General features: G+C 46.0%; 1 protein-coding gene across 1 annotated transcript in view; it reads right to left on the reverse strand.

Annotated features, from left to right (window-relative positions):
* Positions 1–690: 690 nt before the first annotated feature.
* LOC144597730 (pleckstrin homology domain-containing family G member 3-like) overlaps positions 691–16,818 on the reverse strand; it is a 142,771-nt gene continuing 126,643 nt past the window's right edge. Inside the window, exons 17-19 of the mRNA XM_078407259.1 lie at positions 14,219–14,338; positions 8,888–10,679; positions 691–5,126 (exon numbers count right to left, since the gene is read on the reverse strand). Coding sequence (XP_078263385.1) covers positions 3,973–5,126; positions 8,888–10,679; positions 14,219–14,338 — 3,066 coding nt within the window. The 3' untranslated portion in view covers positions 691–3,972. The remainder of the gene's footprint in view (positions 5,127–8,887; positions 10,680–14,218; positions 14,339–16,818) is intronic.

Raw genomic sequence — 16,818 nt, forward strand, 5'->3', positions numbered from 1 at the left:
CCTGTGTGGATACGTGTACCTGCCAGAGCCTGGCTTACTCAGCACACCCTGTGATTTCATATAGACACAAGGGACGGCAGATACTGGTTTACAAAAAAAGACGCAAAGTGCTTACTCCAACACCGTGTTCCTTTGATTTCATGTTGTGCTCAGTTTCCCAATGTCTGTATGGAGATGCTGCAGGAGCCAATATTTGCTTCATCAATGAATGAAGGGTGATCTTATAGAGGTGCATAAAATCTTGCGAGGAATAGATCGGGTAAATGCACAGTCTCTTGCCCAGAGTAGGGGGAATCGAGAACCAGAGGACACAGGTTTAAGGTGAAGGGGAAAAGATATAATAAGAATCTGAGGGGGTAACTTTTTCACACAAAGGCTGGTGGGTGTATTGAACGGGATGCAGGAGGAGGCAGTTGAGGCAGGGACTATTGCAACTATTGCAGTGACTATTACAGAACCAATTAGACAGGTACATGGGACAGGTTTGGAAGGATAGGGGCCAAATGCAGGCAGGTGGGACTAGTGTAGATGGGACGTGGGTGTGGGCAAGTCATCCATCCTATGACTCTATAACTCTAATAAGTACTAGATTTCCCACTACAAAACAAAAGAAAACAAAACGTGTTCTTCAAAACCAGACACCAGCTCCTTCAAACACAATAAAAGCCATACAATTAATATGCAGTTTTTTTAAAACCTCTTTACAAGTGACACAATTCATATAACAGCCATTGAAAGTGTAGTTACAGATTTATAGGGTATCTGTTGGAGAACAAATTCTTTCTGCAAACATTATGACCATTAAGGAAACGTGTCAGGTAGTGTGAGATACTTAATTTTTTTTCCAGTAAGTGGCAAGGTGCCCAAGTGACACCAACTCTCGACACAACAGAGGGAGCTCAGTCTTCCCAGGGAGTGACAGCACAGAGGGAATCATACAATTGATTCCACGAGTCAATGATCATTGAGAAGGGTTCAACATAGAGACCGAAGAAGGCAGTGGGACCGAAACTGGTTCACAGGTTGCAGGAGCAGAATTAGGCCACTCGGCCCATCAAGTCTACTCTGCCATCCAATCTCTCCCTCCTAACCCCATTCTCCTGCCCTCTCCCCATAACCCCTGACACCCGTACTAATCAGTATCTTTCTGAAGATCCCACGGCAATATTTTAAAGAGCAGGGGAATTCATCCCATTGTCTTTGCCAATAGGTAGCCTTTAATTATCATCAGTAAAAACAGATAATCTGGTCATTGTTACATCACTGTTTGTGGGAGTTTAGCTGTGTGCCGATCATTGCAACATCAACCATACAGCACCCAGTGGCCACATTCTCAAAACGTTCTTAATTGACTGTGAACATTCGTAGCTCCTAATGTCATGAAACGGACTATAAAATGTGTGGGAGGTTTACCCCTTCCCAAATGCCATACATCTCGAACATGGGAGAATGGTGTACTTTGGTCCAGGTCTAGAAGATGGTAAAATGCTGAATGCTGGCCATTTGCCAACAACAGGGACAGACTTTGTCTAAGTTGAGAACCGACATTAATTCTCCAGTCTAGGCACTGGTTAGTTACTGGGGCAGGAACTTTAAACTTTGAGCAATTGAAATCAATTCTCACATCTATAGAGACACCCAAGGTCAACTAAATCAATACATGATAAGGCAATAAATTTGAATATTTCATACCGAACTGTGCATTAACTAGTGATGTTACATAAAGAGTCATTAATCAATGAGTTCCCAAAGGGCTGAAATCAATTGCGTAGAAATTTAAGCCCATTAGTTAGTACTAAGCATGCTGTAGAAGTCATGGCAGTGGATGCCATACCGAAACTCATTCCATTGAAGTCAACAGGAACAATTTGGGACAGAGATGACTGGACTAACTCTTTTGAACAGCATGTTTCGTCCGAACAACAGCGAATTAATTTCTCAGCAAATAAACAACTCAAACTTGGATTTACACATAATCTTTAACACAGTTAAACATCACAAGGTTCTTCACAGAGGATTATCAACCCAGATTTGACACCATCATACAGTGATACTACAGCTTGCTCTACAAGATAGGGCTCTGATACAAGATTTAAAAGGTGAACAACCAGCTGGTGATGCTTAGGGAATGAATGACTGAACTCGGGCTTTGGCAAAAAGTTTCAATCAGCTTTAAAATAGTTCTGGACAAGTGCAGGGCCAGTCCTCAACTTAAAGGTTCTCAATTGCATCAAGGCCGACTTTGATGGTATTAGATAGGAACTTCCAAAATTTAATTGGAGTAGGTTATTTGCGGGCAAAGGGATGTACAGAGAGGGTAGACACAAAATGCTGGAGTAACTCAGCGGGACAGGCAGCATCTCGGGAGAGAAAGAATGGGTGATGTTTTGGGTCGAGACCCTTCTTCGGACTGATGTCTGGGGAGTGGGATGTCTGCGCAAGCTTGGCAATCGTTTCGCTGAACACCCCCGCTCAGTCTGTCTTAACTTACCTGATCTCCCGGTTGCTCAGCACTTTAACTCCCCCTCCCATTCCCAATCTGAACTTTCTGTCCTGGGCCTCCTCCATTGTCAGAGTGAGGCCCAGTGCAAATTGGAGGAACAGCACCTCATATTTCGCTTGGGTAGTTAACACCCCAGCGGTATGATTGACTTCTCAAACTTCAAATAGCCCTCTCTATACCCTCCCCATTCCCAGTCTCGCACCAGTCTTACTGTCTCCGACTATATTCTATCTCTGTCCCGCCCATTCCCCTGACATCAGTCTGAAGATGGGTCTCAACCCGAAACGTCACCTATTCCTTCTCTCCAGAGATGCTGTCTGTCCCGCTGAGTTACTCCAGCATTTTGTGTCCACCTTCAATTTAAGCCAGCATCTGCAGTTCTTTCTTACTCATCGTTATTGTGTTCAGTTCTGGTCATCCTGCTACAGGAAAGATGCCATTAAATGGGAATGAATGAGGAGAACATTTATGAGATGTGGCCAGGACTTGAGGGCCTGAGCTATAGGGAGAGGTTGGGCAGGCTTGGCCTTTATTCCTTGGAGCGCAGGAGGTTGAGGAGTAATCTTATAGAGGTGTATAAAATCTTGAGGGAAATAGATAGGGTAAATGCACAGAGTCTTTTCCTCATGGTAGGGGAATCAAGAACTACATGGCATAGGTTTGTTTGAGGAGAGAAATTTAAAGGGAACCTGAAGGGCAACTTTTTCCATAAAGTGTGGCGGGGAGGGGACTATATGGAACAAGCTGGCAGAGGAGGTAGTTGAGGCAGGTACATTAATAACATTTAAAAGACATTTTGAAAGGGACATGGATAGGAAAGGTTTAGAAGGATATGGGCCAAAGATGAATAAACTGGACAAGATGGGTGATCTTGGTCGGCATGGACGAGTTGGGTCAAGGCCCCGTTTCTGTAGAGTCTACGGCACTTGACGACACAGCCATTACTATTTAAAACTAGTGATGATCAAAAAGAGGGCAAAGGCGGAGAGGCGTAGAGATCACCGAGGGATGGCTAGAGATTACAAAGATGGGCAAGTACAGGCCATTGAGGGAATAGAAAATATGATTCACACAAATAATAAGAAACCCCTTCACAGAAGGGAAGACACAGTGGAGCTCTCCATCAGAGGGTGTCCACCCCAACAGAGGACCTTTGACTGAACAGTTAAATAGACTGTTAAATAACCCCTCAGATGGTCCTTGCCATTACTGGGTTGCAGGGGTCACAGTAGTTTAAGGAGAATATTTTACTTTTAAATTAACATGAGGGTGTGCAAAATGAAAATCTGTTTCACCATGATTTTATTAAGGAATGATAATTAACCTGGCAAAGCATCACAATATCATTTACTATTTTCTGTCGCCAAGTCCCGGCCACGGGTCCAAAAGTTAAATTCCGCGTCTTAAATAATATTTTACACCCATTTGTTCACGTACAGTGGTTTGATTCGTAAGAGGCAGGTTAAGCTTCAGGTGGCAGAAGTTAGGCTTTGGAATTTCTCTCTCAGGTTCTTCACCAGGCCTTGCTGGGCCAAGTCTGTTCTGCTGCCAGGTTGGCGCATCTCAAAGCTCGGTTCTGGCTCCTGAACAGTGGAGCAGGTCACCTTCTCCGCTCCTCTGAAACTGCGTTGTTTGGCCTTTGGGTTAGAAGTCCCCGGGCTCCTGCCCTTGTCTTCGTCCTCTTGCCTGGACTTGTACTCCTCCGATTCCTGGTACGCCTTGCACCTCTCCACGACTGCTCGGATCGAGATTTTCTCGCGAGATGTGGGGGACCTGATCTGGACGTAGCCCTCATCATCACTGCCGCTGTTCTCGGCAACCTCCTCGTTCCTATGACTACTGCGACCGTCACCGTGGCAGGGCAACTTCTCCATGATTATGACCTTGTGATCGTCTTGCAGAGTTAACTCCGAGGAAACATGGTGAGAGGTGTCAGTGCCGGCAGTAGAGTGGCAGTGCTTGTGATCTGAACTGGGACTTGGTTCCGTGAGCCTACAATCCAAGGGAGTAGTCCTCGAACACATTGTGTGATTGCTGGAGGAGCTCTCGGGTGCTGCTTGGAAGAGATACTGGATGGAAGAGTCAGAATGCAACATTTTCCTGGCGCCAGTACCTGAAGCTGCCCTTTTGCCTACAGTGCTGGAAGGGCAGTGACCAGGTTTAGACTTGCCCTTTTGCTCCAGAAAACTGGAATGGGACATTCTGCCTTCCATCATCCCGTTTGGCATGGACACGCTCTTGGCAAATCGGCTCAGCTTTGCACAGCTACTCTCAGCTGGCTTGAAGAGGTTTGTTCGGGCAACCCTCAGCGTAGAATCCTTGGCGGCTGGATCACGCGCGGGCGTGTACTTAGAACGGAGCTCGCGAACATCAGGCCACGGAAAGTTTTCCACTTCCGTAGGGCTGAGTGGCCTCCTAGATTGAAGCTGTACAGGGGGTACAATCAGACTCATAACAGAACGTCTCGGAGAAGTGATTCTGGAGGAAGGTGAAAGGATTGTCTGCAATTCCTTAGTTGGTGAGACAACATCAGGTTCCTCCACCAACACAGCCAAAGGGACCTTTTCATGAGTCATGATTTGTTCATAGACAGACAAATGTGCCAGTTCCTTTGGCTTATCTGCTGGAGGTTAAACAGAAACAAATAATTAAAAACCTTCTTTTGACATCTGCAAAACTGACATATTTTACATGTTATATTAAATGTAGTCTAGTTTGGAGATACAGCGTGGAAACAGGCCCTTCGGCACACCGCTTACAGCCGACCAGCGACCCCTACACACTAACATTATCCAATACACTCTAGAGATAATTTACAATTTCACCCAGCCAATTAGCCGACAAACCAGTATGTCTTTGGCGTGTGAGAGGAAACCGGAGGTCCCGGAGAAAACCCACGCAGGTCATGGGAAGAACCTACAAACTCCACACAGACAGCACCCGTGGTCAGGATCGAACCCGGGTCACTGGCGCTGTAAGGCAGCAACTCTACCGCCATGCCCCTAAATCTTTGAGATGTTCAAGTCCTCAGAGGGAGCAAAGGATGTTTCTCTGAACACCATTCGAAATGATTGCTATTTCTTAAAAGGCTCTGAATAAGATTATTAATTAAACCCCCATCTCATTCAATAATATCGGATCCCAAATTAACCGTTTCCTTGTTGATACTTCTACATCTGGCTCTTAAAAAATACATTTTATCTATAATCCATGAATTTGCCCTCCACATTATCAATCTAAGTCCCCAAGATTTTTGTGTCCCCTTGTAATATGTGCCTGTAATTTTCTCATTAATGCTATCTCTGCCAAACATTAACCCTACCAGAGTAATAACTCCCACCCACTGTTTTCTGTCCCTTGCAGTTTTCGTAGCTCCACCCAAACCGGGTTCTACAGCTTAATGTATGATACGATTAAACTTTATTTATTCCAGGAGGGAAATTGATCTGCCAACAGTCATAAAAACACAAAATACATAAAAACATGAAATAGCGTTGATTCTTTCTCAGCACTCCTTTCATCCCGTTCTTTACGGTCAGGGTGACCACCACACACCCCTCCTCTGCTTCTCCAATCTGCTCATCTTGTCCAAAAGATAAGAATGATGGAATATTTAATAGATATCTAATCCAGGTCACTTTGCATCCATGTTTCTGTTTGCGCTCATTTAATTCTCTGCGCTATTAATTCACCTGTTTTGTTACAAATTACATGAATGTTCAGATAAAGAGCCCTCGGCTTGTCTTTTCACCATATTTCACTGTTCTGATTCTAACCAAAAATGTACTCTAATGTTTGGGTGCTCTGTCCCTTCGTGATAAAGTCTGGTTATCATTACCCATTTTGGTTCCTCGGACTATCAATTTGTCCTTTCACTTTAACTTCACAAAATTCCACCACATCAGAACCCTCCTTACCACTCACTGATAGTTTATGGCCTTCATTACACCTACATTCACTGGGACACCAGTTCCATCTTAATTCAAATGAGTATAAGAAAATAACTGCAGATGCTGGTACAAATCGATTTATTCACAAAATGCTGGAGTAACTCAGCAGGTCAGGCAGCATCTCGGGAGAGAAGGAATGGGTGACATTTCGGGTCGAGACCCTTCTTCAGAAATGATGTCCTTTGCATAAAGCAGCTCTCTCTTTCACCAATAGTGGTACTGTTAGAAATGCCCCCAGGAATTGAAACCAAAGATAATAGAGCAGAGCAAGATAGACCACTCGACCCTAAAAACCGTAGTATGTCATGGTGCCATTTTAGTAGGCAGAAACACAGAAACATTTTTAAAGAAAAATTTAACAAAAATCTGTGAATTGATAGATGATATATTCTGCATTTTAATGGTATCATCACGCATATCGTTCCCCCAAAACACTGATTACACTACGAAATGCATAGCAAACGGCGGGTTTTGCTTACTAAAATGGCAGACGTTATGCTCCTTTGCGTACTACACTTCAGTCTAGGCGATTTCAATGGAGTGGTTCATCGTGTTCCTCTAGTATCTTTGATTGAAACCCATTCCTTGAATCACTTTCCTCCTCCCAACACCATTACCCCCATCCTTCCCTTTCCTAACCTAACAAACATTTTCCTTACGGGGCAACATGGAGAACCAGCGGCAGAGTTGCTGCCTTACAAGGCCAGAGACCCGGGTTTGGTCCTGACTACAGGTGCTATCTGCATGGAGTTCGTACGTTCTCCCCGTGACTGCGTGGGTTTTCCCGTTTCCAGCTTCCTCCCACACTCGTACACACAGACGCACAGGTTGGTAGGTTCATTAGCTTTGGTCAAGATTATAAATTGTCCATAGTGTAGGATAGCATTAGTGTGCAGGGATTGCTGGTCGGCTGGAATCGGTGGACCGAAGGGCCTGCTTCTGTGCTGTATCTCCGAACTAAAGTAGACTTATCGTGAAGACCTCAATCAGATCCCTAGTTTGGAGAAAAACTCTCAGACTGTTCAATCTTTCCCCTAAATTCTGTGATTACTCCGGTAAATGTCAAAAACATTTAAAAATACATTTAGACAGGTACATGGATACTATATGTTTACAGGGATAGGGGCCAAACTCAGGCAGGTGGGACAAGAGTAGATGGGACATGTTGGCCGTTGTGAGCACGGCCTGTATATCACTCTATTACTCCATGACAGATACATAGACACATTAGGTTTGGAGGGATAGGGGCCAAACGCAGGCAGGTGGAACTGGTCTAGACGGGCGAGATGTGGCATTTGGTCTGCATGGGCAAGTTAGGAAGAAGGATCTGCTGAATGACTCTAAGGAAACACAAGCTGCTCTTAACTGCACGTTGAGGGAGATTATTTGGCTGGTTGGGAGTGTGGAGTGTTGGTGCAGTGATAAGTATCATCTAGTCACATGGCCCAAGGAGACTGATGGACAAACTTTGATCTCAGTATCAAATAATGTTTCCCGTGAACCACACTGAGATGTGTTCTATCCCAAAATATATATATATATATATATATAAATAAATGGATAAAAAAATTCTGCTGGAAATTAGAAACAATTACAGAAAATGCAGAAAAACTCAGCAGGTCGGGCAGCATCTGTGGAAAGGGACAGCATCGACATTTCAGGTTTGCGCCCTTCATCAGAACTGAAGAGAGCGATGAAAGCTAGCTGTCTGCAGGGAAGAAGGTGGGGAAGGATGAAGAGAAGACCTGTGAAAGGATCTCAAAATAGCCAAATGAGGGCAAGAACAAGCACGTTAAGCTTCTTGGTCTGTGTAATGAGTTGTTCATGGTAAGGTGATGTGAGCTGTCTAACAGATCAGACAAAAAAAAAAAACTAGACAACGCGATAAATAAACAGAAAATGAAAAATGCTATATAACCAATGCTGTTATTATTATTATTACAACCCACCACCGGTGTTCCGGCACCCTTGGTTCACAGCCATTCTGAATTATCCATTTTGCCGGAGCAACAGAGGTCACGGCCTTGGGTGGGGAGGGGGGGGGGATTGAGATACCAACCCCACAAAGCCGGCTATGGGAACAGATCTGCCAGCTCCGGCCGGGTGGGAGTTCCAGAGCCCTGGGCACAGGGGGCATATTCTACCCGCCAATTGGCACGGACGTCCCGGTGAGGTGGAGTTCGGCCGCCTCACCTGGCCAAGGTGCCACATTTTCGGGGGGACTTCCCAGGTGGGACTTGCCTGGGTTAAAGGGGAGGCCGGACCACCAGTTGCTGGAAAATCGTTGGTGGACCTGCATTGGCATTATTATTAGGTACAAAAATGTCATTGTAATTGTTACATTTTTGTAAAATAGACATATATGAAGAGTCCACAAAACACCAAGAATGGGGCAGCTAAATAAATAAATAGATGGATAAATAGATACACGTACACCTACCAGCAGCAACCTTTTTATTCTCCTCTTCCTGAACCGTTATCAGTTTTGGGACTTCACTGGCCCATTCCTCTTCCCTCACCAGCGCGTCCTCCAGCAGCTTCCCTCTCTTTCTGATCACTGGCTTGCTGTTCTTGATCCTCTGACTATATATTCTGGCCAGCTGGAAAACCTTGGTCTTCATCTTCTCCGTCACCTCCCTCAGCAGCTCCTCGCTCTGCGCCTGGACTACCTTTGGACCAGAGATCGGAGCGGGACGATCGCACGTCTTCCGAGCCAGATGGGAACTGGAGTCCGGCAGCGGTGTGGAGTTGTCCTCTGGTTCAGACCATTTGCGCGGTTGCTCACGCAATGGTGTTTGCGCCAGTGGAACAGTCTCTTTGGTCTGGGCGCAGACGTTGCTTACTGATACATCATGTAGTCTTTCCTCCAAACCACTTTCCCCAGTGGACCTCGATTTAGAAGAAACGGGAGATACTTCTGCGATGGCACTTATATCAGAGTCTTCCAGAATAATCAATGGTTCATTGAAGTCTTGGACAAAACTAGTTCTACCTTTGCTGAGATATTTCATTTGAGATTGCACGGGGCTCTTGCAATCCCTTTTCTTTGGTTTCTCAGAGCTGTGTTCAAAGTCAAATCCTCGAGACGTCTCGTGTTTCAGTCCTGTCCCTTTTGGAGACTTTGAGGCAGCGTTCGACATGGTTTCCATCTCCTGCCAGATCTTAATCATGTCCACAGGTGATCGGAATTCGTTCTCGGTAATTGGGTCTTGTTGACCGGGGCTGCTCTCCCTCGAAGAGTCCAAAGGCGGCTTTTCTACCAAAGTGTCATTCGCCTCCGGCTGTTGAGTTTCTAAAACCGGGTAGGACTCTGGAGACAAGCGAGCATCTCCACCAGCACTTGGACTCGGACGGTCACACAAAGCCAAAACGGGCGGGCCATTCCTCTGGGCCGCGGCGGCAGTGGAAGACGCCAGTCGTCTCCTCAATGTGGCCTCCCGCAGATTCTCCTCCTTGTTCTGACAATTTAACTTTGAGACAGAGCTCCTGACCAGACCTGCTGGGATGTAAGTCAGGCTTTCTCGCCTCTTGATGCTAAAGTTGGCGTCTTCATGCTCTGCATTGTCGTAGTAACTTTTAATCTTTTCGATGAGAAGCCGGTCCTGCTTGGAGAGGGTGGAGTCCCTCCGCTTCGGAAGATTGCGATCCATGTCCAGTTCCGTGTCTTCCAGGCTGTTAAAGTGAGTCTCGTCGAAGGGGCCCTCTGTCTCTTGGAGATTGCTGCCGCGGACAACGTCGCCCGATTGCCAATCGTCGTGCGTGCCCCTGGATCGAGGCGATTTGTTGCTGCTTTCGAGACTACTCTGTCTGCTGGTCACCTTTGGTGTGGTGCAGCTGTAGGAGCTGCCATCGTCCGCCACTAAGCCGTTACACCTGGGCTGGCCGTTCATCAGGTGCCCCACTATGAGGCTGGCCTGGCCCAGCACCGACGGGGGTAGGATGCCCCGGGAATCCCTCTCCTGCTCCTCCTCCTCCGATGATTCCTCGCTGCTGAAGTGCTTCGGTTCCCCGCCTGGCTCGTTGAACGAGCATTCCATGGCAGATCCCACACTGCCGATCCCGGACACGGACAGATCGGTGTTAATCCCCTTGGGGGCTTCATCTGCTCGCTTGGGTCCCTCCGGGCTGTGAGTCCTCTCAGTATCTGATTGCATTTCCTCAAGGGCAGACTGGCAAGCCTCAGTCACCATCTGGTGAATGGACAGCGGTTCCACAACAGAGGTGACCTGATGGTTACAACAACATTACTTTGAACAACTAAAAGAACCTTTCCTCTTCACCTCAGTTTCTCTCGCACACGGTCATAGGTTCATCTTATCGGAGTAGAATTAGGCCGTTCAGCCCATCAAGGTCTACTCCACTATTCAATCATGGCTGATCTATCCTTCCCTCTCAACCCCATTCTCTTGCCTGCTCCCCATAACCCCTGACGCTCATATTAATCAAAAATCTATCAATCTCCGCTTTCAGAACGTCCATCAACGGCCTCCACAGCCTTCTGTGGCAATGAACTCCACAGATTCACCACCCTGTTAATCTATTATACATGTACAGTTGTAGCTCTGTACTCAGAAGGTATGGCTTGTAGAAGTCACTACAGATCCTCAAATGTAAAAGATAAAGACGATGTTTAGTCATTACTGAGTGACTCAGGCAGCATCCCTGGTGAATATGGATACGTGACATTTAAGGTGTCATAGATAGGTAACACTTAAGAAACATTTAGTCATTTGGATAGGATAGGTTTAGAGGGTTATGGTCACTGCAGGCAGGTGGGACAAGTGTGGATGGGGCATGTTGATCTGTGTGGGCAAGTTGGGCCGAAGGGCCTGTTTCCAAGTTGTATGACTCTAGGCCTGCTCCTCCTCTCCATCCTCCTTCTGCGGCAGTTACACGGAAATGGCACAGGAAGGAACTGCAAATGCTGGTTTACACCTAAGATAGACACAAAGTGCTGAAGTAACTCAGCGGGTCAGGCAGCATCTCTGCAGATAAGGAATTGGTGACGTTTCGGGTCAAGACCCTTCTTCAGACTGAGAGTCAGGGAAGAGGGGGTAATGAGAGATATAAAAAGGTGCATAGAACAAATGAATGAAAGTTATGCAAAAGGACAAATCAAAGCCAGCAACGGTGATCAAGGAAGGGTGGAGCCCACAAAGGTCCATTGTTGGTTGTGGAGAAGGTGATAACGAGTGATGCAAACAGCGAAACTCGGCAGAATGACAAAGTTAGATACAGCTCTAGGGGCTAGTGAAATCAAGGGATATGGGGAGAAGGCAGGCACGGGTTACTGATTGTGGACGATCAGCCATGAACACAATGAATGGCGGTGCTGGCTTGAAGGGCCAAATGGCCTCCTCCTGCACCTATTTTCTATGTTTCCATGAAACTAGTACAAGAACTAGGGTGGGGGAGGGATGGAGAGAGAGGGGATGATGCAAGGATTACTTGAAGTTAGAGAAATCATTATTCATACCACTGGGTTGTAAGCTGCCCAACCGAAATACGAGGTGCAGTTCCTCCAATTAATGGTAGCCAATTTTGGCAGCACGTTGGCATATAGGGCAAGGCTTTGTTGTGCAGTGGGATGTGGTGGGTAGGGTTTGTATTTCAGCCCTACTGGCATTGATTCCTTCCAATGAATCAAAGAAATTCCCATCGCGTGGATCATAGAGGGAATGTGTGAATTTAAGATTTTAAGATCAATTTATTGTCAAATGTACCAATTAAGGTACAGTGAAATTTGAGTTTGAATTTATTTCAATAGACTTTAAAAGATAGAAACATAGAAACATAGAAAATAGGTGCAGGAGTAGGCCATTCGGCCCTTTGAGCCTGCACCGCCATTCAATATGATCATGGCTGATCATCCAGCTCAGTAACCTGTACCTGCCTTCTCTCCATACCCCCTGATCCCTTTAGCCATAAGGGCCACATCTAACTCCCTCTTAAATATAGCCAATGAACTGGCCTCAACTACCTTCTGTGGCAGAGAATTCCACAGACTCACCACTCTCTGTGTGAAGAAATGTTTTCTCATCTCGGTCCTAAAAGACTTCCCCCTTATCCTTAAGCTGTGACCCCTGGTTCTGGACTTCCCCAACATCGGGAACAATCTTCCCGCATCTAGCCTCTCCAACCCCTTAAGAATTTTATATGTTTCAATAATATCCCCCCTCAGTCTTCTAAATTCCAGCGAGTATAAGCCTAGTCTATTCAGTCTTTCTTCATATGAAAGTCCTGCCGTCCCAGGGATCAATCTGGTGAACCTTCTCTGTACTCCCTCTAAGGGTAGAATGTCTTTCCTCAGATTAGGAGACCAAAACTGTACACAATACTCCAGGTGCGGTCTCACCAAGGCCCTGTACAACTGTAGCAGAACCTCCCTGCTCCTATACTCAAATCCTCTTGCTATGAATGCTAACATACCATTCCCTTTCTTCACTGCCTGCTGCACCTGCATGCTTGCTTTCAATGACTGGTGCACCATGACACCCAGGTCACGTTGCATCTCCCCTTTTCCGAATTGACCACCATTCACGTAATACTCTGCTTTCCTGTTCTTGCCGCCAAAGTGGCTAACCACACATTTATCCACATTATATTGCATCTGCCATGCATTTGCCCACTCTCCTAATCTATCCAAGTCACTCTGCAGCCTCCTAGCATCCTCCTCGCAGCTAACACTGCCACCCAGCTTCGTGTCATCCGCAAACTTAGAGATGTTGCATTCAATTCCCTCGTCCAAATCATTAATATATATTGTAAATAACTGGGGTCCCAGCACTGAGCCTTGCGGTACCCCACTAGTCACTGCCTGTCATTCCGAAAAGGACCCGTTTATTCCTACTCTTTGCTTCCTGTCCGCCAACTAATTCTGTATCCACCTCAACACTGAACCCCCAATACCGTGTGCTTTAAATTTGTACCCCAATCTCCTATGTGGGACCTTGTCGAAGGCCTTCTGAAAGTCCAGATATAACACATCGACTGGTTCTCCCTTATCCACTCTACTAGTTACATCCTCGATTTCCTTTAACTGACGACAAGGAAGCACTCCCCAATTTCCTGGCCAACATTTGCCCCGTAATCAACATTTCTAGTTTATGCAGCCATGGTCACAACGTTCTCTGCGAAAAATAATGTTTAGAAATTGTACAGTTCAGCATTTTTGATATGCCAGTTGGGGCCTGTACACAGTTCAAATGCAAAAGCTGAAGGCAGGCACAAAAGCCAATTATTCCAAAATTATGGAAGGTTGCCAAAATTTCAATGTGAATAATATTTTATGTATAAATAATGCACGGGGAACATGTGCAAGGTGGCGCAGCGGTAAAGTTGCTGCCTTACAGCGGCAGAAACCGGGATTCGATCCTGACTAGGGGTGCTGTCTGTGCAGACTTTGTACGTTCTCCCCGTGAACGCGTGAGTTTTTTCCGGGTCCCCGGTTTCCTCCCACACTCCAAAGACGTACAACTTTTTCAGTCAGAGAGTTGTAAATCTGCGGAATTCTCTGCCTCAGAAGGCAGTGGAGGCCAGTTCTCTGGATGCTTTCAAGAGAGAGCGAGATAGAGCTCTTAAGGATAGTGGAGTCAGAGGGTATGGGGAGAGGGCAGGGACGGGGTACTGATTGTGAATGATCAGCCATGATCACATTGAATGGCGGTGCTGTCTCGAAGGGCCGAATGGCCTCCTCCTTCACCTATTGTCTATTGTCTAAAAACCTGCGATGCAAACGTAAGCCATTCTTCCTCCTTATACGTACCTCTTCAGACATCACGGTATCGGCTTCCACGCCACGACGCTTCTCAGCATTTGCCGATGGCTGGCTGTTCTGCCGTTTGAATCCTTTGGCTTCTGGCAGCTCAACAGGATTCTCATTCTGCTGAAAGGTATTAGAGAAAAAAAAATAATGCTGAGCAAGAGGTTGTGTTTGGCGGGGACTGGCCCAAATCAGGAAGGATGCTGTTCATTCCACTCATCCCTTCCCCACGGCAGATTCACAAGCACCCATGCAAAAGTCTCGCAACCCTGAGTCCCTTCCCGCCAGGCTAGTCGCGTCGCTGGTGAGCCAGCCCAGTAATTGGATTGCTCTGTTAAACGCAGATTGGAGATTCACAGCACCAAGTTAACAGCTTCAAACATGCAAATTGAATCAAATCTTCAAATCTTGAACAAGATTACAGCGACATTAGAAGTAATGTGACTGGTGTACAAGTCTCTATGTGCAGAGGATTTGTAAATAGTGCTGGCTTCATGCTATTTCCTGCACTGATTAGTTCCCCTGAGGGTTCTCGTAAAAGTCTCTGGTAAAAGAGCCAGTCATACAACACTGAAAGAGGCCCTTCGGCCCACCTCATCCATGTCAACCAAGTTGCCCATCAATGCAAGTCCAATTTGCCCGTGTTTGATCCATATCCTTCCAAACTCTTGCTATTCCATACACCTGTCCAATGTCTTTTAAATGTTCTTATTGTATCTGTCTCAACCCCGTTCCATACATGCACCACCATCACAAGCTCCTTCCATGCATGTTTTGCCCTGTGTGAAAAAGTTTGTCCTCTGGTTCCTATTAATTCATACCTTCTCACATTAAGCCAATCCATTTGGACACGTTAGAGGCAGGAAACATGTTCCCAATGTTGGGGGAGTCCAGAACAAGGGGCCACAGTTTAAGAATAAGGTGTAGGCCATTTAGAACTGAGATGAGGAAAAACCTTATCAGTCAGAGAGTTGTGAATCTGTGGAATTCTCTGCCTCAGAAGGCAGTGGAGGCCAATTCTCTGAATGCATTCAAGAGAGAGCTGGATAGAGCTCTTAAGGATAGCGGAGTCAGGGGGTATGGGGAGAAGGCAGGAACGGGGTACTGATTGAGAATGATCTGCCATGATCACATTGAATGGCAGTGCTGGTTCGAAGGGCCGAATGGCCTCCTCCTGCACCTTATTGTCTATTGTCTAATCCTCTCTAGTTTATTGATGCACCAACCTTGCAAAAAAAGGTAGTCTCCCTAAATATGCTCCTCAGGATTTGATACAGCATTCTAAGATCATGCCTCAGAACCCGACTCTCCAAGGAATGAAGTCCTAGTCTGCTCAACATCCCTCTGCAACTCAGGTCAACAAGTCCAGACAACCTAATTTTTTTTTCTCTCTCATTGGATTCTTTACCTGATCATTAATTTTGTTTGTCCACAATCACCCAAAAAGTTCATCAGAAAGTGAGTCGGTAACAGGGAATAAGGACAATGGAATGGAGAATTAGGTGAGAATTAGAAATTTAACAGGTGGATCGGCATGGTGGTGCAGTGGTAGAGTTGCTGCCTTACAGCACCAGAGACCCGTGTTCGATCCTGACTACAGGCGCTGTCTGTATGGAGTTTGTACGTTCTTCCCGTGACTGTATGGGTTTTCTCCGGGATCTCTAGTTTCTTCCAACACCAGGTTTGCAGGCTCAAAAAGCTGGAGTAACAGCGGGACAGGCAGCATTTCTGGAGAGAAGGAATGGGTGACGTTTCAGGTCGAGACCCTTCTTTAGACTGGTTAGGGATAAGGGAAATGAGAGATATAGACGATGATGTAGAGAGATAGAGAACAATTAATAGTCGGAGAGCAGGAGGCATCACAGAGGGGGAGCAGCAAGAAAGGATGTTGCAGAACTCCTACGAGGAGGACGAGGAGAACTTGCTCAATGAAGATATCACAAAATGCTGGAGTAACTCAGCAGGTCAGGCAGCATCTCTGGAGAGAAGGAATGGGTGACGTTTCGGGTCGAGACCCTTCTTTAGACTTAACTTCAGGACTGGTGTTTGTAGCAGAAATTATGATTCAAGATTTGGTTGGATAAGGTCATAAGTGATAGGAACAGAATTAGGCCATTCGGCCCATCAAGTCTACTCTGCCATTCAATCATAGCTGATCTATCCCTCCTAACCCCATTCTCCTACCGTTCTCCCCTTAACCCTTGCCACCAGTACTAATTAAAAATCTATCTATCTATGCCTTAAAAATAACCATTGACTTGGCCTCCATAGCCTTTTGTGGACAGGTGGAAAAAAATAAATCTAAGACATTTAGGCTAAAGGATTGCATGGACTGATTGAACCAAAGGGCCTGTTTCTGTATTGAAACTCATATTTCTATGTTGATTTTATCACTAGGTATATTTGGTGGTGTAGTCAATCAGACACTCACCCTTCACCTCTAGAACTTGGCTTCATTTCCAGCACACACACACACACACACACACAGGAGATAAACACCAGAAATCCTCATCAAATAAAGTTCGAGCAATCTCCATCCTACTGACACTGCACAAGACCACCGTCAACTTTGACACCAAATCCTATTTGGAAACGCGAGCCAG

The sequence above is a fragment of the Rhinoraja longicauda genome, chromosome 10 (assembly GCF_053455715.1).
Source record: "Rhinoraja longicauda isolate Sanriku21f chromosome 10, sRhiLon1.1, whole genome shotgun sequence".
In the NCBI taxonomy this organism is placed as follows: domain Eukaryota; kingdom Metazoa; phylum Chordata; class Chondrichthyes; order Rajiformes; family Arhynchobatidae; genus Rhinoraja; species Rhinoraja longicauda.